At 30.6% G+C, this 25,346-nt stretch overlaps 1 protein-coding gene across 5 annotated transcripts in view; it reads right to left on the bottom strand.

The window, feature by feature from the left end:
- The window catches only part of LOC145268337 (uncharacterized), a 158,461-nt gene that overhangs the window by 35,843 nt on the left and 97,272 nt on the right, over nt 1-25,346 (bottom strand). For 4 of the 5 annotated variants that reach the window (XM_080123834.1, XM_080123835.1, XM_080123832.1 and 1 more), the window contains exons 6-14: nt 15,705-15,799; nt 14,453-14,695; nt 12,316-12,395; nt 10,839-10,945; nt 9,874-9,946; nt 8,962-9,056; nt 7,380-7,474; nt 6,552-6,717; nt 1,141-1,494 (exon numbers count right to left, since the gene is read on the bottom strand). In XM_080123834.1, coding sequence (XP_079979960.1) covers nt 1,141-1,494; nt 6,552-6,717; nt 7,380-7,474; nt 8,962-9,056; nt 9,874-9,946; nt 10,839-10,945; nt 12,316-12,395; nt 14,453-14,695; nt 15,705-15,799 — 1,308 coding nt within the window. Of the gene's footprint in view, nt 1-1,140; nt 1,495-6,551; nt 6,718-7,379; nt 7,475-8,961; nt 9,057-9,873; nt 9,947-10,838; nt 10,946-12,315; nt 12,396-14,452; nt 14,696-15,704; nt 15,800-20,082; nt 20,238-25,346 lie in introns of those variants that run through there. The other variant, XM_080123837.1, reaches the window with a different exon arrangement.

The raw sequence follows: 25,346 nt of genomic DNA, 5'->3' as shown, positions 1-25,346 counted from the left end.
TTGAAAATAGAAACATATCTAAAAATTATGGAAAATGACAAGGTAGAAAAATAATTCATGAAAGTTCCATATATATGGTTACATGCTAGGTCAGGCATCTTGGATCACGTGATGTAAACAAAAGGGGAAGTAACTTGGTTAAAATACAATGTATAGAAGACAATTTATTCAACAAAGCAAAAATAAACATGCCATATATATAATTTGTGGATTTTTAAAAAAAAGTTGTTTTTTTTAACAGTTTTAAATTTTTTATAAAAAAATAAGATTGAATTTGTGAGAAATTGAAACTTAAGTCCCCCGTTAACTAATTCAAATCGGTAGATTTTGAAACGAAATTGCTATATTTTACTTTTTTTCCCCCATAATTTTAGAATATGCTACTATTTGGGACATGACAATTGCCCTTTTTTTTTTTGCTTGAAATTAAATGTTTTTTGGTATATATATATATATATATATATATATAAAAGCACCTAAAATGTAACAAAAAATTTGACATTTTTAATTCTAGATTTCCAAATTTTCATAGTAAATAGTTGCCGATAAGCTTGACATGCATGTAACAAGATAATGTGCGATACAACTAAATTGTGATTTTAGTGTCTAGTCACCTGTCTCCCTACAAGGACAACATTAAAAAGGATTTCAATGTGAGAGCTATCCATTTTTTTTTTTTTTTTTACAAAGATTTTTTTATTGCAATTTCACCCCAAACAAGGCACATTGCCACTTTACTGTAAGGGGCTACTATCAGGGACATAAGCTAGGGGGGGTACTATGTGGGGGAGTTGGGCAGCAAGATGTCAGTTCACGTTACACTTGAACTTCTGCATATCAGTACAGTTGGAGAAGCAGGAACTCAGAATGGAATTCCAAAGTCCAGCGGTTCTGGGGAAGAAACTACTGGAGTAGAAGGCTCTCTTACATCTAGGGATCTCTATTGAAGAGGTGGGATTTTGCTGCTTGCCAGGTTTGTCGGGGGTACTTACGTCGAGGGGGCACAAGGAAAGCAAGATTGAAGAGAGGACACACTAGATTGGGAATAAAAAGGCATTCCAGCTGAGGCGTATATATCTTTAATAGATCACTGAAATATAGAGGCAACAAGATGACACAGGAAATGAAAAAGTTACAAACCCTTTTCTTTGGTAATTCTTTCTTAACATCAGGTGTTTTTGGTTCTTTATCTTTTTTTGTTTTCTTTTCAGTACTTTTTGGTGTATCTGTCTTTTTGTCTTCGTCTCGCTTCCTTGTATGTTTTGTGTCTTCTTTCTTATCGCTTTCGACTTCCTCTTTTACTTCCCGACGAAGACGATCTTTTTCCCGTTTCGTCTTCTCTTTCTTAGGGATTTCCTTCTTCGTCACTTCCTCTTCACATTTTTCCTTAGATTCTGTTTCTGTTTCTTCTGGAACAGGAGAAGCAACCGGTTCCTCTACTTTCTCTTTCGGTACCTCAGAATCTTTTGTTTTTTTATCTTCTTCATCTTTAGACTGAAAATAGTATAAAAACAAAAAAAATAGATCAATCCAAGCTTTATTCAATTAAAATATTTATACTCTCATCTTAAAATTACATTTCATGCTGGTGGAATGTTCTCTGGCAAACTCATAGCACTTGTCCCTCCCCGTTCCTCAATGTAAGTACCCTCGACTAACCCGACCAGGAGTAAAATCCCACTCCTTCACAGTAGAGATCCCCTAGCTGCCAGAAAGTTTTCTACACCAATAGTTTCTTTCCTCAAATTACTAGACTTTGGAATTTCTAATTTATTTACTGGCTATAGTCAGCTACTGTACTTCCTAACTTCTGGCGTGGTTGCTACCGGAAGCGGCTACAAGGCAAATCAGTTCCTTCACTTTTGTTCTGCAATATTTCTATTGTGAAGCAATTTATTGAAATAAAATAGAAAAGGACATTGAAAAATATACAATAAAAATTAAAATTATAGAAATAAAAATAGCAATTAGTCTTTATTTGCACTTTTAAAATAAATTATAAATTAAAACTTATCACAATCAAAATAACAGAATTTCAATCATAAAAAAAATTTATCCAATAGATAATATTCCCAAAATAGTTTTCAGATTTGAAAAAAAGTTTTCAATAATTCTTAAAAATAAAACTAATTTCAATAATGCTTAATTAAAATAAAACTGAAAACTTTTCAATGAATATTAAATAAAAAAGAATGATCAGGAAAATGTAAAATAAGAGTACCTGCACATGGAAGATAAAGGCGTGAAAAAAAAAAAAAAAAAAAAAAAGCGAAGAAACTGATTTTCCTTGTCACCGCTTCCGGTAGCAGCCACACCGAAAATTAGGAAGTACATTAACTGACTAACCTATTTACACATTTATTTACAACTATGTTTTGTAAACTTATGTATTCCTATTTTGTCATTTTTTTTCTGATTAATTGATCTTATTTTTAAAATTTCTATTTTTTAGGGGCATCGCCTACACTAGTTGTTACCCATACAGCAGCACACATACCAAATCTTACTCCACACTAAGAAACTATCATAAGGAACCGACCGCAGAGAGTTTTCACACTATGCAATCTCTCTGCAAATTTTTCTAAGTCATTAAATCTCAAGCTATTTTGCTGGCACCACCCCAAGAGTGTCAAAATTTCTTAAGTAGTGTGCGTGTGTATGTGTGTGTGTGTGGGGGGGATGCCACAAACCTTTAAAATAACCATGAAAGCAATTTTGAATGACAATGTGCACTAAATCCTGCCGATAATTTTTTTTTTTTTTGGGGGGGGGGGGGATAAAAATGGGTTGACTAAGTATTCGGATTATTTGCTCAATTTTCAAATCAACATTTGAATGAGACATTTAATAATGACAACTTTATACTATACTTTATACTGAAAACAAAACTTACTATAATACTTGCCTCACGTTTAAAAATACATTAGCTTCTAATATTAACAAGGCCGATAGCCATTAGTCACGTGCTCTTGTGTAATGAATGCGTGAATGTAGGACTGACATGAAATTCTTAAAGATAACTAAAATGACCGAAAAATGGGCTGAAATGACTTAAATAAAAAGTAAATGACTTAGAATGACTTTAATGAACTTAAGGATGAATTGAATGACCTTAAGTATGACTTGAATGCTTAAAAAATAATTGGAATCCTTCAAAAACAACTTGAATGATCTGGAAAATGACTTTGACTGGTTGTAAAGTGGATGATCATTTTACATTAAATTAATACAGAAAAGTGACCCCCCCCCCCCACTTTATATCACAAAGTTAAACATAAGTACAGCATGTAGTAAGAAGAGATACACTTTGATCTTGGCCAAAAGGACAAGAAAAGCTAAAAAAGCTAAGAACAGCATTTATTAAATAACAGACCTTTGATCTTAACCAAAAAGGCTAAGCACAAAAGTATTACGGACCGACCGACATACGGAGTGACTTATAGAGTCGCTTGCACGCAACTAAAAACACATGAATTTTTGTGAAGTGAAACCTGGCCAGTGAGGGTTGAAGACGTGTTGCATGGAAAGAAATGACATGAGAATGATACGATCAATGTATAACGCAAATCTAAAAGGATAGGTTTAGATCTGATAACATCAGAGGAAGATTAAATTTGCACCATATTAAAATTTGTGCAGAACAGATTTCTTTGGTTTGGTCACATTAATAGAGTGAATGAGTTCTTGTGTTAGATGTAGAAAAGTAAAAGTATCAGGTTCAGTTCATAAGGAAATAATAAAAATGGATGTGAGAAAGGGGATAAACCTTGCTAGAGATAGATTAATTTTGTAAGTCAATTTTATAAAATCCAAACAAAAACTAGTATGTAACACTGATGTTAAGCCGAATATTTTTATTAAAAATTTTTTTAAAAACTCTTATTTAACCCAAACAAGGCAGTGACACTTTGACGTAAGGGATTATTTGGCATCATATGTCTAGGGACACTATGTAGGGAGTTGAGCAGTGAGATGTCTGTTCACAGTTCACTTGAACTTCTGCATGTCAGTACAGTCAGCAAAACAGGAGATCAGGAGGGAATTCCAAAGTAGTACAGTTCAAGGGAAGAAACTATTAGAGTAGAAGATTTTTCTGGTATCTAAGGAGCTTGCTAATTTTCTTAAAAAACAAAACTACTTGACCAATTTAAGTAACTTTTGAAATATGACATCTATGTTCCAGGACGAGTATGTACATAGTAAACATTAAACAAAAAAATTTTTTTTTTATTTAAGTGTGATCCCAAATAAGTACCAAATACTTGTAAAATGGACACGGATGAAACATTGTAGTGATGACCAGGAGTTGAGTTTTTAAACTGTTTTGACCTTTCATTGAAGGCTTTTATAACTGAGTTTCATAATGTAAAAATTTTTCTTATATATTTTATAGATCAAAGAAATTGCATAAATATTGATAAATTTTTTTAAAAAATTAGCCAAAAAGAAAATTTGACTAATTTTTAAAAAAGTTTATCAATATTTATGCAATTTCTTTGACCTATAAAATATATAAGAAAACTTTTTACATTATGAAACTCAGTTATAAAAGCCTTCAATGAAAGGTCAAATGTGACAGCTTGATTTGTAAATATAATTGTAGAGTTCATTTGGTGTGAAAAGTGTTTTGACAAATGGAGAAACAACAAGTTACTTCGTTTCGCCAAGGGCACTCACTCATGTTCAAATGAGTTTTCTTTGCAAAGATCATTTGGTAAACTAATAATCAGGTGGGGAAACTGGTAGCTGGGTGAGATTTTATATTTATAATTAAAGTTTCTCAGATTAAACCCATAATGAAAGAAAGGGCAGCTATCAATCATTGTAAATTGTACGAAGACAATATAAATGTGCACAATATTTACTGGCTTCAGGTACTTTTTAAAATAAATCAGCAACACATTTTATGTTTTGAAAATAGGGTGCTTGTTTACAATCATCTTTTAAACCAACAAATTTCAGGTGAAAATATACTTTTGTGTTATGGTGAAATTCGTATAAACTCCAAAAATTATGAAAAATGATCTAGTAGAAAATGTACTGGGCGTATTTTTAATAAAAACAAAAAATTCAACCACAATTATGGCCTGTTTAAAAATGGTAGACTCTTCATTTAAGTCAGTTTATCATACTGAGTTATTTGCACAGCTCTTCCATATAAAATATGTAAAACTCGATAAATTCAATTTTTACCGGATCATTTTGTGATTTTTTAAAATTTATACTAATTTCAATATGACGTGTGTATGAAATGTTTTCACCTGAAATGCATTGGTCTATATAAAAAAAAAAAAAAAAAAAAAAAAAAAAAAAAAAACACACACATTGTGACATTTTTTTTTTTTTTTTTTGTTTGTTCTCTCTAGAATCAGACATTTATACTATATTTTACATATCAGCCATTGCATGTACTAATTTAGAAAGAAAATGCAGACTCATTCCTGAAAGAATCTATTATGTAATGGAAAGTTATCTGTTAGTATGTCAATAGAAGAATGGGCTCGACAGAAGAGAAAGTGGAGGCTAAAAGAGGGAGATCAAAGAGAAAACGGACAGAAAGGTAGAAATAATAGAAATGTTACTTTGGCCCAGGCGACGCCAAATAGGCCTACTAAAATCTTATAAAGAGATTTGGTATAAATGTAATAACGATATGATTTGTAAACATGGTTTATCATAATCTCGGCAGCATTCAATATAATCTTTGTCCTCATTTGACTGAATAATTTTCTAAATATTCAGCCATTGCCTTGCCTATGTAAGCGTTTGATTTGCCCTCATGTCAGGAATAGAGCAGGGTATCATCAGCAAATATATCCATCTCAGAGGCGATTGCATCAGGGGAAATCATGTATGTGAAGATAAGGAACAATAAAGGTCCAAGTATAGACTTGTAAAGCATACCTGTATGACCATTGAGAATCACCTGGATCTTTTAGCTAAGAAGGATCTGATTATTTTAAAAAGGAATACTGTAAGAGTCAATTTTCTTAAGACTTTCATGTAAGACCTTGAAAAAGTCCTTGAATATATAAAACACTGTTCTAGCTTCATCTGCCTTGCCCAGTGTGTGGCATATGCCTTTGGAAATGACAATTAAAATATCCACAGAGTAACAGGATTGCCAAAATCTATATTATTCAGACAGAAGATTAATCCATCTTGAAAATGATAAAGATTCAAACATTTTAGCAAATAGTGAAAGGAGGCTTATAGGGTAACAAGCTGAGCATGCTAAATCCCTCCTCCATGAGTGAAAAATTTATTTTTACAATGAGTAATGTTTGTGGAAAATTTGAAAAAAATCCAAGGCGTGGTTATTGAGAAAAGTGTGAACAAATAAACAGGTGTAAATTATCAGGTTCAATCCCTTCATTGTTAGGGGACCAATAATATATAAAATTCCCTGCTGTATCGTCATATTTTAATTTTATTTGAGCGAACTAAGTACAAGATATCCCTGCTAGTGAATGTATATTAATTTTTTTTCTTCTCCAGCCCTTTTATTTATTAAGTAAAAACTTACATCTTACAACAGAAAATAAACTCACCTCCTTCTCATCTTTCGTTGGTTTTCGTTCTCTAGATTTACAACTATCACGAGCCCTCAAAAATAAAATACTCCTTCCTGTGCTATGACGACTACTTCGTGGACGGCTGATAGTTCCCATCGTACTACCAAGTTTTCGGTAAAAGTCTTCAAATGCATGCAAATACCTGCAAGAAAAGAAAAAATAAACTATTTTGGAAATCATTTCCTTAGTTGACGCAAGATTTTTATAATGCCTTTTCTGATACCAAACTAGAACACCCATTTCAGGATGGATAAAATTGTCCCAAACAAGAAGATTAAAATCAAAATATAGTGCTACTAATACTTATGGTTAGAATTCTTATTCGAGTATTGATCAAAAACACATGACATTTGTATTCTAGAAAAACTTTAAAAGGTTAAGGCTAGACCTTAATCTTTTTCTGTAAACAGACTTGACAATTTCAAAGAGTCTTAAAACATTCTCTACTTTTTAAGAAAAAATTATTCTTGAAAATCCTTTTTTGTTTTTAAAGTTTAGATTTTTCAGTAACAATCAGTAATTATAGCATAATTAGGGATTTAGAACAGAATGTATAATTGTATCGGACTCGGGAAATATATTTAAATTGTCACGTCACTATTTCAGAATAAGTTTTTTTTTATTATTATTGTCCAGAAAATGGTGTTTACCATTCCAATTTTTTTCTTTTTTTTAAATTAGTTTGATTTTTAAAATGTAAGATTGACAGAAACAAAAATACTTAAATTCAAAACATTTTTAATCACAGAAATTAAATTATATTTTTGAAAATCATAACAGATTAGCTAATTAATAAGTTCTTACTTTTTATAAGCATTTTTTATTTGATGTGATCCAGTGTTTGATGCTAGCATTTTCATTTTAGAATAGACCCATCTCCATTTCATTGTGTTTGTAACCTGGGGGAAAAAAAAAAAAAAAAAAAAAAAATTTTTTTTTAATATATTAAAATGCAAAGATTTTTACATTTAAATACAAACAATAAAAATGGATAAGTTGACAAGCCGGACAAGTTGTTAAATGTAGGGTCAAAATACAAAGATTGAATGAATCTGGTCATGTTCATACCCCACTTGATGAAGATTGATCAGGAAGTTTGTATTTTGATTCTTCAAACCGTTTTCACAACAATTCTGTCAATGTATTCTCCAACCCTCTCCGGTGTATCTTACCAAATCCTGAATTTCAAATAGAACCCTTTATTCAACTAACAGGGTTAGCTTGCTCTTGTTCTATTAGCCATAACCAGGTAAAAGTCTAGTGCAAATTTTAAGAGTCTTAAGTCTAATTTTTGTTTCTAGACATAATCACTTTTTTCTTTAGATTTTTGGAATGAAAAATGATTTCATACCAAGTGTTACCCAGCCCCACAAAAAAAAAAAAAAAATTGAATTCAAAGTATGCATGGGGAAGCCATTTTATGTAACCATGTTTGATTTTGGGAAAGTTCAACAAAACACACCTGAACAAGGTTGACAGTTACATCGACCAAAACATTGCAGAAACACTCAAGATGAGAATATTAGTTTGAAGAATCCAAATAATACAAATAGTCAATCCTCATCTATATAATAAAAAAAAAAAAAAAAAAAAAAAATTTTTTTTTTTTTTACTCTAAGCCAAAAATCACTTGAGGATAAAGGTTAAGATGAATACAATGTGTGTCCATCAGAATGAAAAGGACAATCTGATCCTGGAGGGATGATGGATGATATGCGCGGTGTGCAGTAAGGGTTGGGTAATCACTAACCACTCTCCTGGGTCTGCACTGCTTGAATAGAGTGGTAAGGAGAAATTCAGGACAACTGAAAACGATGCCAAGATAAAGCACAGTGCCTGTTATTCCGAAATGGTCATCCATTTTAGTATTGACCAGCCTCAATAATGCCTAACTTCAGTGATTGAACATCAGTGTAATTATGTCAGACACTATTAGTTGCAAAATACATTTTTCAGAAGCATTAAGGCTGGTCTTTAGTGATGCATCGTCACCCATTTTAGTACTGACCAGGCTCAAAATCACTTAACTTTGATGATCTACTAGGAACCAATGTCAATATGATTATGCCACATAATATGATAGATAAATTATAAGATAAATGACAATGAATATTATAAGAGGATTCAAATAAATGTAATTTTTTTTTTAATGGCCTATCTACCTTTCCTTGGTCATTTAAGGTCATACAGCCTTTCGTGGAGATTTAGATGTATACCGTCAAACTTATCGAGACAAGTTTATCATTCAATAGAAATTATATACAAAGACGACTGCTTTAACAGGAATCTTACATAAATGTGGATATAACTTTTTTTTTTTTTATACTTTGGATTTATTTACAAAAAATAAAATTTTAATACTTAAATTTTATTTTTTTTAGCTTACCTTATTGTAGCCTCCAAAATTCTGAACAATTTTAAAAAGTTTATATAAATTAAGATCTTTGTTTCCTAATGAAGGACCTTTGTTGATTGGCGTTCCTAAAAGAAAAAAATATTATATAATGATTGAAGAATCTATGTAAAACATTACAAAATAGAAAAGCATTTCTTGCAAGGCATGAAAAACATTTTTTTTTTTTTATAAACTTAAAAAAGATACAATCATAACATTTTCTTTAACTGACCACCATATTGGCCAGTGCTCAATACACTGCACTAGACACAGCTGTCAGACTGGCCTGCTCACTTTTTAAGGGGTAAAAGGAAGGGACTCGTGTTGAGCGTAACTTTCCAATCGCCATGTGTCTTTTCCTTTTTCTTCTTTGCCAATAACTACGGACATTTTATGACCAGACCAAAAGTAGGTTGTTTGTTCCCTTTATTACTCTATAAATTAAGAGTTCACATTGCAAAGAAAGACCTAATTTTTTGTGTTTAAGATTTAAATGTACATTTATTGGCAAGGTTTTGTAAGAAGAATATAAACAAAAAAAAAAAAAAAAAAAAAAATCTTATCAGTAGAAAAAAAAAAAAAAAAAAAAAAAAAAATGAAACTGGTCGGATATGACCAAGTTTGTTCTAGTGTTGATTTTGAAAGTAAAATAAAAAGTTATTTTAACCCTCCCACGCCCATCCTCTTTCACTAACTTATCCTTGGCAACTCCAAGGGAATGAATATTAAGCTAAGTCAAACTGACTTTGATGACGTAAGGTTCCTAAGTATATGTAGTGCAGTTTCCGACTTTTAGCCAAACACACAAACATGATTTTTTAAGAATATTCTCATTCAAACATTGTAAAAAAACTTTACAGAAATAATTTATATTTTTTTTTAAGATTTTATTTCCCATCTTACCTCTGTCGTCCATGAATTTATAAAGTTGAGCAACAAATCTGTCTTCCTCTTCACTTGGTTCATCATCAGATGACTGAAGAAAAAGAAAAAAGAAAAATCTAGAATGCAAACAAAATTTTGTAATTTTTTTTATATTTCCTTTTAATAAGTATCAAATTTTAACAGCTCATCTAAATAGTTTTTCCTGTTAATATTTAAATATACATGACGGTTACTTCTTAATGCAGTTCTGTCACGGTGAAATCTTAAGTAGCTTATTTTGTCTTTATATTATCACTTTAATTTAGAATAGGAATTCATCACAGAATGCATTTCAGATGAAGACGTTATGCACCACATCAAAATTTATAAATTCCAAAAAATTAGGAGGGGAAAAAACAAAACAAAAAACAGATGTGCTAGATGTATTTTGAACAGCCACAATTATGTTCTGACATTCTATGTTTAAAATTGACGGACCCGTAATTAAAATCAATTCAAGTCCAGGAAAATAAGACCATTTGTCATGCTGAATTGATTGCAAAAAAGGCCACCATTCGCCTATGTATGGAGTATTGTCTTATTTGGGCTGCTACTAGTTTCTCGCTCCTAGACAAGCGTCACAAAAACAGTCGCCAACCTGATAAGTCCTGAATTGTCATCTAAGCTTCAGCCTCTGTACCATCAATGAGATGTTGCATCCCTCTGCCTGCTCTACAAGTATTTTAACGGTGAATGCTCCGATGAACTGCAAGCACTTGTAACCCCTCGACGTAAATACCCAACAAACAGCTAAATCCCACCCCTTCACAGTAGAGATCCCTAGATGTAAGAGAGCCTTCTACTCCAGTAGTTTCTTCCCCAGAACCGCTAGACTTTGGAATTCCTTTCCGGGTTTCTGCTTCCCCAACTGTACTGACATGCAGAAGCTTAAAAGATCAATATAAAAGGTAAAAAAAAAAAAAAAAAAAAAAATGACCATTTACCTCTTCATCGTCATTCTCACTGTCATCATCAGTTCCTAAAAGTTCTTCTTTGGCCCAATTCTGCGGAAGTTCATGACAATCAAAATATAACAATGCTTTCTCCATAGCTGTAAATTAAAAATAAATTTTAACTGTAGAAATTACACTGAAGAACAACTTAAAATTAAATGTGAAAATTTGAACTATAAAATTAAGACTAAAATTGACCGATTAAAACAACTGCAGTTTTGTATCATTTTTTTCTTTAACCTGCTCAAATGTTGTATCTAAATATAGTGTGGTAATTGGTTCACCCACAAAGACAAACTTCTCATACTATTGAATACATACTCTGCACAATGAGGCAATGCTGATCAGCCAAAGTAAAAAAAAAAAAGAACGAAATTGAAAAGGACAAAACCAGACTTCCTTTTCTGTTGAAAAAAAAAAAAAAGTGATTTTGATGACAGTAAGAGGAGACTTCTGTGTGTAAAGGCAAGTACTTTGTTTTATGAAAAAATAAAATGCTGATTAATGCAAATATAAAATATTGATTGAAAATAATTTTTCCTTTAATTACTGACAACTGAAGCTTGTTGGAAAAAATAAATAAATAAAAAAAAATTAGTTACTTTAATATCAGTTACTATTATTAGAGTATTAAAAAAGGCTTCCTTCAGTCTTGATAGACTATATATATACCCACTGTTAGGGTGCCTGTGGGTGAATTTTTTGTGGAAGGATTATGCAATCTCTAACCATACTTCTCCCAAGTCAACATTGAATACCAGTGGCAAGGAGGTTCAAGACGACTGGAAACGATGCCAAGATAAGCAGAAAGCACATACAGTGCTTAGAATTTCCAAATGGTCACCCATTTGGTATTAGCCAGGCTAAATGTTGCTTAACTTCGGTGATCTGCCGATAACCAGCATGTCAACGTGATTATGCCGTAGAGTATAGTCAGAAAATATACACAATTTAACTTCCACTAACAAAATGCTTTGTATGAACAACAAAACACAAGTGAAACCGTTTATTTTCCCATCATATGTACACTTTATACAAGTTATAAGCAATTTGATAGATGCAAAGCTAAGGTTGACTTTGTCTAAGTCCCACAACCGGCAGTAATTATCACTGATAAAACCCTAGTGTCTGTATGCAAGTATAAAAAAAACTTATTTATTGAAAAATTTCTTTTACAGAATTTAACCGTAAAAATAAGAGTAAAAATATTTTAATAGATAAAATAAAATGGTCATAATGAAATACAAATTTTAGATAAAACTAAATTTATATATGGCATATTACAGTTTTATTTCCAGGAAAAAAAAAAAAAAAAAAAATTTTTTTTATATTAATCAATGTTATCCAAAATTTAGATGAAAACCAAAGAAATAGAGCTATTCAAACAGTACCTATAGTACAACTGAATCCTTTATCTTATTGGATTCCTGAATGAAAATAAAGTGAGACAATAAAAATAAACGCATACCAGCTTTCAATCCTTTGTCTTCATTTTTCAGAGCAATGTCTCTTGTAAAATCCTTCAGATCTCTTTTGGCTATTGTTATGCTGCAAAATTATAAAACAAAAAATAAAAACAAACATTTTAAAATGTTACAACTGCTCTTGTTAATTAGGATTACTTTTCTTTCAATAAAGTCATAAATTTCAGTTTCCAACTAACAGGGTTAAGCTAAACTAGAAATTTCTATAGTATGAAAATTATAGAATAATGGCATAATAAAAAGATGTTTATTTATTTTTTTTTTTCAGAAAATAAATAAAATACTTTAATTTGGCAACAAAGTAACTCATTCGGAAACAAAGCAGTTAAAAGGTTTTTGAGACATCTGATTGATTTTTTTTTATCTTTACAAAACCATATTTTATTTTTTGTTTATCTTGAATTATCTTCTCAAAAATGTGATTCACAGGTCTGGTGATTCATGTACCTCCTCATTAGGGCTAAGAACAGCATATTCTTTTCATTGTTTTGACTCAAGTATATATCTGACAAACAAGTAATCAACCAAGAACACATTCTACATAAAAACATAAGATATCAATGGATATATACCTGAGAATCAAAACAAGGAAAAGAATATGCTGTTGTCATAGCCCTACTCATCTCCTGTGACTGCATGTGCAGGGCAACAGAGAAAACTAAAAAATCACTAGTGCTTGTGTAGATTAATGTTTTAAAGCAATACATTTCAAATCAAACACTACTTACATATTGTAACATTGAAATGATCCAGTAGATGTGCTGGATGTATATTTCAGCAAAAAAAAATACAATGTCACAATGTAATTGTGGGTGTATTTAAAAATGGTGAACTCTTCATTTAAATCAAGGGAGATAAGTCAGTGTCATATGGAATTGGCTGCACAACTCTTCCATATTAAAAACATACGATAAAACTTGAATTCTATTTTTACTTGTAACTATTTTTCTCCGAGCCATTTTTAGAATTTGTACTAATTCCTACAGGAGATGTAATGTTTTCACATAAAATACGCTTGAGTTAAAACATCACTAATCCACACAAGAACCAAACCAACATTCTTTGATGGTACAAACAGTATCTCCCCTACTTTGTCGTTTAAAGTCTTAACTTGCATAGCAAAATTAACAATTTTCAGAAAGAACAGTCATGAGAGGAAAACGGCAAGAAAGGACAAAGGAAGAGAAAAAAAGAGAAGTAAGGAGGTAAAATTATAGCGATTTGGCAAAAAAAAAAAAAAAAATTATTAACCTTATGTTTATTTGTAAATCGACTACTTGGGATAGTAATTACATGAATAAAATAAAGTTCTTTAGATAGCTCAACAGTGCGATACTGGAGCTTTAAATATTTTCTCTTAAACGATACATTAAAAAGGAACAGACAAGTATTTACTCGTTTTTAAAATGTTAGTCTTTTTACTGGTAACATCTTGTGTACAATTGTTTCAGCTCCTGCTGTTGGCATGTAAGTATTTAACAGTTTATCAATTATAATTAACACAACTTGGGCTTCAGCAGCACAGAAGAAGAAAAAAAAAAAAAAAAAAAAAAAAATTTCTGAAAAGTTTCACAGCCCATGAACACAGCATTTTTTTTTTTAACTCTGCAACAAAGTTGCAAGTATGCTTGCCTTGTAATGCAATAATCCCTCAAGTTCTGTAATAGTAATCAGAATTTCTTTTTCTATTGCATGTGTATATATATATATATATATATTAAGCTGGTCTGCAGTTTAATTTGTTGCTGGCTATCTTGCTCTTGCTTGTTGCTGGATCTAAACATTTTGAACCGAGAGAGAGACTTAGCTGTCGTACAAAGCTAAGACTCTGTAACATCATATTTGTATAGATACTCCCTCAGGCATTTGGGCTCATGGATTGTAAATGTCTGAGGGAGTGGCACTCGTCTGACAAGACGTTGCAATCATATATATATATATAAGGGGGGTGCAGTGTTTAACATGGACGGAAAACCTGTGTGTGCTAAGCCTGAATACAATTTGTTCTACAGAAGCACTTTTATCAAACAAACATCTGACCTTGTGCCTAACCTTTGAGAGAGGAGGTAAATTATATAATATATAAAAGTTATAAGAATGAAAGACTATTTTATGACTTACAATTTTCCATCTTTGAATGACCTAACAAGTAAATGATCCTTGCTTTTCAGTTCAACAGGATGAGCATCAGGTAGCACCACCAATACAGGAACATACAAAGGTGATTTTCTTTTATCTCCACTTTCCATACACATTACTTTGCCAACAAGCTCTTGAAAACGGCCTTTGTATGAAGCTCTCTTAGGTGGACTCTCTTCTGAACTGCTGTCTTCTTCATAATCAGCCCTGAAAGATGAAGACAGGCTGAAAAAAAAAAAAAAAAAAAAAAAATATTAAAAGCTTTACAGTCAAAACATACTAAGCATATTTTTAGTTGAATTTTTTTTTTAAAAATAGAATTTGCCCCCAGACAAGGCATGAAGCCACTTAATGTAAGGAGCTCAAGACAGTAGTCCTGAAAAGAACAAGGGTGTAGATTGAAGTAAAATTGTCTCTGAGTAAAGTTTGACAAGCCTGCAGTTCTTGAGAAGTTACTGGAAAAGCAAGTTGCATAATATTAAGATATTAAAACAACGACTTGATAAAGATCACTAAACGAACAAGTCAAACAAGCTGGAGCAAAAGTAGGAAATGGATAAAAAGCAGTGAAATAATGATAGGTAAGGTGAACTTAATTTCAATGTATTGAAAAAAAATAAAAAATAAAAGTTAATTTGAAACCAAGGATAACCAACGACACCCATCATCCTCACACTTGATTGGCCTTGTGCCTAATTTGTTCAATCTAATGTTTTTGTAACTGTTCTCCACATATGACATTTTACCAATGTCAAATTATGTACATTCTGAAAATATATTTCATAAATTCTTTAGTTGTATTCATGGTAAAGTGATTACATGCATAGAAGTTTAGTAATACAACTTAGAAATGTATAGTACAAAATATTTTATTAGCGGGCCCTTAAAGAGAATTTGGTCAATAAGTTTTCAAAGACACTTAGCAAAAATTGAGTTTTGCTAAATTTGCTTACGATTTTCACAAAATTACCTCCCTTATTAGAATTTGCACATTAGTTCCTTATTTTGTTATTTCTTTTTAGTAAAACTCCATTTTCGCTAATCGTCTTTAAAAACTATTTTATTAATAATCAATTTTCTACCTTTCGGAATTTTTGGATATGTTCATTAATGTGACACGACAATTAAGTAGATATTAGTTTTACTTGAAATTTAATATTTCGATTTTCACATTTTTGGTGTTATAATGGAGAAGCACAATAAGTTATTAGTATGAGCAAGAGTACAAACTAACCCTGAAGCAGAATATCGTCCTCTTTTTCCTTTTTTGCTTTGCATGACTGGAGTACCAAAATGTTCTGGATGAGACAAAGGCAAATGATCCAGCGTCTGGAGGAAAAAAAAAAAAAAAAAAAAAAAAATTGTAATTAGACAATTTTATAAATTCAACATAACATACAAAATGAATTTAAAATTAGCCAGGTAAATTAAATTTTTTTCTCTTATACTTCGAATGCAATAAAATAATTTAAAAGAAACTTAAATATCCTTAATGGCTAACAATGCAATCTAACATGACTACGATTGAATTTATAAATCTTATATAAAAAGGTAGTTTTGTTTGTTTCTCTTTAAAATTTTATCACTGTTCTAGCTGGAGATGGAGCATCTTACCAGATGCCAAACATTCACCAACTAACAGATATTCCTGTAACATGTTCGTTACACTTTAACAGTGTTACATTTCAACCACTCAGACCCACATGGTGTCTGATACTTTGCCGCAAAAAAAAAAAAAAAAAAAAAAAAATCTGACTGCATTTTTTTTTTTTTTTTTTTTAGATTGCAAATTCATTTGTTCATATTTCTTCTACCAATGCATTTCATCTTTCAAAAAGCTTTTTCGCACTCTGCCATATAATGTACTTTTAAAAAATCTCTCCTCACCCCCAACTTCAGACGTCCATCTTCCCCGGTACGCACTTTGATTTGCTTTTTGCTCGACCAGGTGCTGTCCTATTTTTTGCTTTTTCTCGGGTAGTTTTAGAAAATTTCTTTATCTTGAGTCCAGTGGCTCTTATTACTGGAATGATGAAGATCTTCCTAAGATTCCAATTTCTTTTTACGTCGTACTTAAGTTGGTATTTCGTTAGCTTTTCCCCTCTCACTTATGTTTAACCCAGCATAACTGGGGACACTAAGTTCTAAAGTTGCTTCTTTCTCCTTATCCCATATCACTATGTCAGATTTAATGTCCATTTAAAATGAAAATAATTTTCTCCCCTCAAATTTATATATCACAAATTAAAGATAAAAGATCAATAAATAAAATAAGTTAATAAAAAAAAAGTTATTTGCAATTTACCTGTAAAGTCCAAAATTTAAAACCTTTCATAAACCACATCGAAATTTTTTTTTTTTTTTTTTTTTTTTTTAAGTGAAACCTTAAAATCTTGTTACATTGTTCAGAAAATTTCGCACAATTACAATTTTTTCTATTTCATTCAATTTTTTTTTTTCTTTAAAAGATAAAGAAAAAACATTAAATTACATGTATTTCTTTAAAAGAATAAAAAAAAAAATTAAAAAAATAAAAATAAGTGAACGGGGATCATTTTTCCACTATGGTGGCCCATATTTACTAACTTTTGTTTACAGCCAGCAATAAAAAGGGAAATTAATTCTGGCGCTTAAGGCTATCGAAGTTCTCAACTGGAAGAAAATGTAACATTTGTCTCCCTTTACTCCAGTTGTGAAACATCTCATGTCGCTGTATTTTTTAATACTTGCTTTAAAAAAAAAAAAAAAAAAAAAGTACATGGAATATAAATTATAAATATGGATAAATTCTTAACAATGAAGAATGGAAGTACCCATTGAATAGTATAGGTAAGTGATTTTTTTTAAATTTATATATATTTTATATTTGAAGTAAGATAAAATTCATTGATTTTCTTTAAATCCTTTTTAGAGAACCGATTTAAAAAAAAAATTGCATAATTTGCTATTAAACCTGTTATTTTTGGAAAATTTGGTCTTTGCTCCTTTAATTGGGGGGGGGGGTGAATTACATTTTTCAAGTAGTTGTAAGCTTTGAAAGATAGGTCGAATTATTCAAGTTTTTATCACGCATTTATAATTGCGATTTCTTACACTGCTAGTTATAGTTTAAAATATTGATTTCTCCCTTGGATTTGAACAGGTGCGCGAAATAGAATGGCGTCTCCAGTTTCGGCGATAAACTGTAGAAGCACCGAAGCCCCCCCATATATATATATATATATATATATATATATATATATATATATATATATATAGAGAGAGAGAGAGAGAGAGAGAGAGCACAGATTTATTTTAAACTAAAATAGGAAGTCCGGTTTGGTAATCGGAACATTTTCACGAGGAGTCTAGGTTTTCACCGACACCGGTACGGCTACACTTAGTCACCTACGTTTCTGAATTACCTTTTTTTAATTAATAAATAAAACAGGATCAGACATTCTAAATGATCATTCCCCACATCCACAATCATGTTCTTTTTTCTCTGGATGATAAAATTAATTTTTAGAGGCAAACATACAAATAATTTTCTAGTAAACTTGTAAAAAAAAAAAAAAAAAAAAAAAAAAATGTAACTTCTATTTAATAAAAAAATATTCGTGATTTGACGGTGTAAAATACTGATGTGACCCTTCTAAAATTGTCTAACTTTGCCGGGACTTATCTGCAAGACTGCCATTAAACTAATATCTAATATATGCGTTCCTCGCATGTACAGAAATTTGATAAATGCACATTAAATTATTAACTTTATTGTCTTCCAATCGAATATTTATTAAAATCATAAATGAAGCATGGACAAATCAAAACTGAAAAAAAAAAAAAAAAAAATTTTTTAGATGAGGACTCGCATTATTTATATTTTTCCCATCACTATTATCTTGAGTGTTATTTTCATTAAGGCCCCCTTAATCTGCACGGAATTTCGAAATTCCGTGCAGATTCCAGAATTCAATGGGATACAACTGAAGGTCGGGTACTTGTACAGTTTAATCAAGATATTGAAAAATGAAAATATCGAAAAAAGTTGAAATTGTACGTATCCGTTATGGAATGAAGTTCTTTGAAAAAAAAAAAAAAAATTGTTATGATACCGAGCAAAAGATTCTATTTTTAGAAATAAAAGATAGTATTAAAGATGGGGAGGGAGTGTTGGCGCTTTAAATTGAGTTATCTCCCCGTGGCGTGTTCTAAAAATTCAAAGATGTCCATCCATCTTCAACGTGCTGTCATAAAACGTTTTTCCGCTGTAAAAAATAAAAACCTACTCGATCAAATTAAGTGAATTTTTTTTTTTCGGAGATCTTCAGTCCAAAACGGATACGTACAATATAACCCTTTTTTTTTTTTTTTTCTTCGATATTTTCATTTTTTTAATATCTTGATTAAACTGTACAGAAAGGTTGTGAAAATAATGAGAACAGTAGTCCGAAGAATACAAATGCGATCTCTCTGTTCTCATTATTATTCACACACACACACACACACACAAAAAAAAACGTAAACCTGATTATATTTTTACTTTTTCTTAAAACCTCCGCCCGGACTATGCCGGATAAACCCAATACATGAGAAAAGCAACGATACAGATAACAGTGATAATACTGACACACGTAAGTTGTTAGTTATTTTTAGAAACACTAAAACATGTTCATTGTCATCATTTGTTATGTCAAGCAATCATCACAATTAAATAATTGTAACAGTTTCGTAAAATGCATACGTTTTAGTCAATATAATGCTCGGACATTTGTTTTTATAACATCAATAAATTAGACATTTTATGATTAACTTATTAGAAAAAAAATGCAATCGTAGGGTCAAATGTCGCACATGGCGAAAAAGAACAGAAAAACAAACAAAAACACTAAAATTGAATTCTTTAAAAAAAAAAAAAAAAAAAAATTAAGTCATTCATACGTTTTTATTTATTTTATTTTTTTTTTACTAGCAATGAGATTTCGCTGTTATTCATCTTATTAATTTTCAGTCATGATTAAATGAGTTTTCAGTAAAAGAAAAAAAAAAAGGAAAGAAAATGCCATTCATCCCACAAAAACTTTAGAAAACAAAAGTTTTCAGCGAAATTGGAAGCAAAGAAAATTTTCCAAGTTTTTATTTTAAGTTCACAACTGATTCGAGATATATATATATATATATATATATATATATATATATATATATATATATATATATATATATATATATATATATATATTAGTTATAAAACAAATCCTTAAATTTCGTTATAAAACAATGCTTTTATTATGAATGATATTTTATAAGAAAAAATTCTGGGACAAAACTCGGAAGAATTTACGGATTACCCCTTTACACAAAAAAAATAAAAAAATTTTTTTTTTTTTTTTGTAAAGTTAAAAGTTTTGTTTTAATAATATAGAATATCGCTGAATCAGTTCTTTTAATCCAACACGATTGCCTTGTACAATAACAAAACGAATACATAAATAGAGAAAGGGTTAAAATAAACAAAGCAAAATGTAAGGAAATAATATTTTTATTTATTATAGCATAATCGTGTACGATTAGATACACCACGGCTGAAGATATTTAATAAAATATTCTCCGATTCCAGAATCTGATTTACTTACATGGCCATTATTAATCGATGAATGTTCAATAGAGTTCATTGTTTTATGATTGGGGAACCAAGTAATCATAAACCCGCCACAAATCTCTAAGTCACTCATCTTGAATTCCACAAGAAATCAACAAAATAAGAACAACCATGACGCCACCACGTGGCCAAAACATTGCTAGGAAAAGGGAAGTAACCGAGAAGGGTGAATTAAGTAATAAATAAATAAATAAAAAATAACAAAGGAAACAACGTGTTGAAATGTGTTATTTTATTTCCCTTAAATTCAACCTTTTACATTTTTATTTCAACAGGATTCATTGACACAGTAATGGCGTGGTGGAAAATCCTTAATAAACCTTAATACTTGACGGCTACTCCAGCAAGAAATGGTTGTCAGTAGTGTTACGTTCAAAATGAACGGTAGATACCCAAAATGTATAAACATTTTGCTGTCTCTTCACCAAAATTAAGAAAATCGAACAATCTTTAATATAATTTTCATTAACGCTCACAGATTATATTGAATCCATTATTTTTAGTGAAAATGCATCATCTTATGTAAAAACAAAAAACAAAAACACCTTTACTGAAGTTAGATTTTTAATAAAAAAATAAAAAATAAATTTTTTTTTTTTTTTTTTTTTTAAATCACGAAGAAAGCCCCTAAAGTCAGTGTTAATAATATCGTTAAAACTCTAAGAAAAATTAATTTTTTCGCACTAACATTATCATTGAATTAAGGGTGCTTGTTAAGAAAATAGTCAGCAAATTACGTACTTAATTGTCATGTCGAAAATAGTAATATATCCAAAAATTACGAAAAGTCATCGAGTAGAAACAACTGCTATTGTCTTTTTAGTATAAAAAAGTACTTGTTTAATTGAATCAAGACATTAAAAAATGAAACCAATGAAATATTTTGCGTACCTGTTATAGAATAAAGTTCTAAAAAAAAAAAAAAAAAAAAAAAAAAATCACTTAATTTGATCAAGTATTTTTTTTTTTTTTTTAGAGGAAAATCAAATTTTAATGAGATCGTATCCCACCATCTCGCCTATTTCGCTGACGAGGAGGAATGGCGCCAAGGGAGATAACCCCGCTTTAATAATCAAAGATAACACCGCTAAAAGTTTATCAAAATTTGGCGAGATTTTGAAACATGGGCACAAAAAAATACGTAGATAAAGGTTTTGTCCGCCTCCCCCACTTATTTTACAGAGTTTCTCTTTCCTTTTTGAAACCCTTTTTCATTTTGTCCTTTATTAATCATTTTTTTCATTAAAGGACGAAATAAGATGACCAGGATACAATTAATCTCATTGAAATTTGATTTTCCTAAAAAATAGTTTATAAAATTAAGTGAAATTTTCTTTCATGGGAACTTAATTCCATAACGGGTACGTACAACCCCCCCCCCTCCTCTAATATTTTCATTTTTTTTTTAATGTCTTGATTAAACAACTTCGAAAATCCACAGACAAAAAAAAAAAAAAAAAAAAAAAAAAAAAAAAAAAAAAAAAAGGCCTATACACAAGTATTGCCGTGGCTACCGAGAGTCTTACTCTCGGTGGCCGTGGTATTGCAGCCATTTAACATAATCTAAAATATTCGTTTCGGAGTTATGTCCCCTTGCGTTTAGCCCCGACCGTCTATAACGTCGGAGCAAAAATGCGATTTTACCAAATTTTCAGTAAAATTTGGTTTTAATTATAAACAACTTACTCAATTTTTCGTAAGTTTTAGATATACTACAATTTTCGACATGGCAATCAATTGAAGTACGTAATATTGTTTTTGCCTAAAATGATGATAAAAAAAAAAAATCGATCTGTCGTGTCGACTGAATTAAACATTCAGTATTCAATATTTTCACTACCCCCCCACCTCAATTTCCCTTTACACATAAACGTGTAAACCTCAACGAAAAAAAAACAAAAACAAAAAAAACTGTACAATTTTTTTTTTATAATCTGGAAAATAAAAATGAAAAAATTGCGATCCCGTGTCATGTCACTAAGAAAAAAAAAAAAAATAATACAAACTAGCATAATTTCTACTAACGATTAGTTTGAAGAATTATGAATGGACAGAACGGTGAAAATATAAAATCTAAGTTTATAACTTACATCAGTAAATACTCATTTTCTTTCAAATTTTAATTCTATTTAATCACTAGCATGGGTGCCAGGCGTTGCCCGGGTGTTTGGAGGTGTGTGTTGAGCAAAAAACAAAATAAAAAAAAATGGTAGTAGGAAGGCGTACCAGTCACAAAGGAGGAAAAGAATGGGAAAAATACGTAACGTCTTTGCTGTTACGACCACTGCAAAACCGGAAGTGACGTATGTTTAAATTAAGGCTAGACCATCGAAAAGAGGGGATGACTTTCGAAAATATCGATAAAAAAAGCGACCCCTCCCTGTAGAAAAGTGCCCAGTTGAGGGTGAAGAAATTAAGGTAGTCAATTTTCCGGTATTTGTCGTCTGAAGGGTCGAGCTTCCAAACGATGTTGATCTTGTGAAAATCCGTCGCCTCTGTTGAAAGTTTTAGGCAGACATGCAAACATACATTTATATATTGGTAGCTCAAATTTTCGACCCAAACCGATTAAAAAGCTTGCCCTATCTCTGAATACACTTTATGTAAAATTTCAAATGTTTATACAAAATATTGTCCGAGTAATTTGGTAGAGACCGCAGCGTTTTTTTTTATTTTTTTTATTAACCTTTGACTCCTATTATGACGTCTTAACATTAATTTTTTGGGGCTCCAATCAAGTTTAGATCCATGTCCAAGGAACCTATATCTAAAATTTTAAGTGTTTAGACCCATAATTGTCAGAGGAGTTTGGTAGAGTTCTCAAAGGTTTGACCCCTTAATCGCCAAATTTCTGGCCGAAAACTGATCAAAGATTTTCCCAAATCTCACTACCCTGTATATCAAATTTCGAGTCTGTAGACTCGAAATTGACAGAGTTATTGTGTCGGGAAACGTACACAAAGACACTTTCACAAATATATAGATTAATAAAGAATTTTGAACTTGTTTAATAAATAATGAAATTGGTACTTTTACAGTTTAATCAAGACATTAAGAAATGAAAATATCGGGGGGGGGGAAGGTTATATTGTACGTATCTGTTATGGAACGAAGTTTTCTGGAAAAAAAAATTCACTTAATTTCATCAAGTAGTTTATTCTTTTACAGCAAAAAAACAATTTGTTATGATACCGAGCAAAAGATCCGATTTTTAAGACGAAAAGCCAGTATTAAAAGATGGGGAGGGAGTGTCGGCGCTTTACATGGAATTATCTCCCTGTGGCATGTTAAAAATTTCCATAATGGCATAATGGCTGACTTCAACACGCTCTCATGAAATTTTTTTTTTTTTTGCTGTAAAAAAAAAAAAAAAAAAAAAAAAAAAAAAAAAAAAAAAAAAATACTTGATCAAATTAAATGAAATTTTTTTTTTTCTGGAGATCTTCAGTCCAAAACGAATACGTACAATATAACCATTTTTTTTTTGGGGGGGGGGTTCATTTTTTAATGTCTTGATTAAACTGTACAAGTACCCTTTTTTTTTTTTTTTTTTATATAATCTGGAAAATAAATTAAAAAAATTGCGATCCCGTGTCACTAAAAAAAAAAAAAAAAAAAAAAAAAAAAAAAACTTGTATAATTTCTACTACTGAAGAATGGACAGAACGGCGAAAATATAAAATGTAAGTTTATCACTTCCATCAGTAGATACTCATTTTCTTTCAAATTTTAATTCTATTCAATCATAATAAAATTTTTTTAAACTTATTTAATAAATAATGAAATTTAATAAATCGAATAATGTAATTTCAAAATTACTTTTTGAATATTTTACAAATGCATAAGTTAAACGTCTAAAGGAAAAATATTGATAAACAAACGTCAATAATTTTAGAGTATTATTAAAAAAACAAAAAAAAACATATCAAGTCAAATAAAACTCGAGAAAAAATAAAGAAATTCTTAAAAAATATTCTATTCAAATAACCATTTCCTGTTTAACTGCAGTTAATATCACAAGTTAAATTTATTGCTCTTCCCTTCACTATTGCCCCCCCCCCCCAAAAAAAAACACACACACTGGAAGCTTATCACTAACCCTAAGTTCAAGTAATAAACTTGTATCGGCCTCCACAGAAAAAAAAAATAAAAAATAAAACAATCGTTTGAAAATAAAATAAGTTTTTGTTCAATAAATCATAACTAAAATCTCCCTAGGTACTGAAATGGCTATTTTACATAAGTTCCATATAAACTTTAAAAGGTCTCAAAGATCAATTTTGAATGTTTTGTTCTAATTTTCTTTGTAAACAAATACTCCTTATTACTCCCCATTTTTGTAAAACCCCAATAAACTTGGAACCCAATGGATAAGAACCGGTTTACAATCATGTGGATTATTCAGAGTAAAATGAGTTTCAGCACCCCCATCTCAACAACTCCTTTCCCTCAAATCATTTTTCATGTTTTAGTAAAAAAAAAAATAAAATAAAATAAAAAAAATAATAATAATAAAACTAATAAAATCAGGAGGTTCAATATACAACATAGAAATTAAAACTAGGTTGGAAAAAAATAGTCACCATCTTTATAAACAAGCTGAGAAAGAGGTTAACTAAACACGACGGATAACTAGAGCGTTTTAATTAAACTAAATAAACTGGAGTTGTTCTGTAATTGGCTATTTGTTTATAACAATGGCGTCTATTTTCTAGCCTAATTTTCACATTTCTGCATTTCATTTTTATGAAGAAATTTGCTATGAATTGGTGCTTTTAATGTTTTTAAACAAAACTATAGGTAGTGGGACAGCACTACTGTCAAAGGAAAAGTAAGATGCCTCTTTCCCTCTGCTAATCTGTAGGAGATCCTTGGGAATAAATAGTTGAGAAGTCACTTAGCTTCCTAATCAGGATAATCTGAGGTCATGGAAAACAGGTAATATGGAAGCAAATAGAAATAGTTTTGTTGGTTTCGTATTTTGTTGTGTTGAGCAGAAAATACCCAAGTAAAATGGTTAGGATTATTGCCCAGTACGGGTATTGCTTGGACAGAAAGAAACTGCAACCTACTGTCTGTACAACCACAAAGAAAGCTACAGCAATACATCAAACTGTATTTGAGAAACAGTGTGAATAGCATTTTGAACAGAACACCTTGCTGACAAGGATTACTATGATAGACGGGTGGCACCTGATCGTCATCAAACTACTCTGACAACCAGCAAAAAATAACAGG

This window comes from Euprymna scolopes, chromosome 43 (genome assembly GCF_053919585.1).
Source record: "Euprymna scolopes isolate OS-2025 chromosome 43, ASM5391958v1, whole genome shotgun sequence".
Taxonomy (NCBI): Eukaryota; Metazoa; Mollusca; class Cephalopoda; order Sepiida; family Sepiolidae; genus Euprymna; species Euprymna scolopes.
The sequence above is the reverse complement of the archived record's forward strand: the minus strand, read 5'-3'. Positions and strand labels throughout refer to the sequence as shown.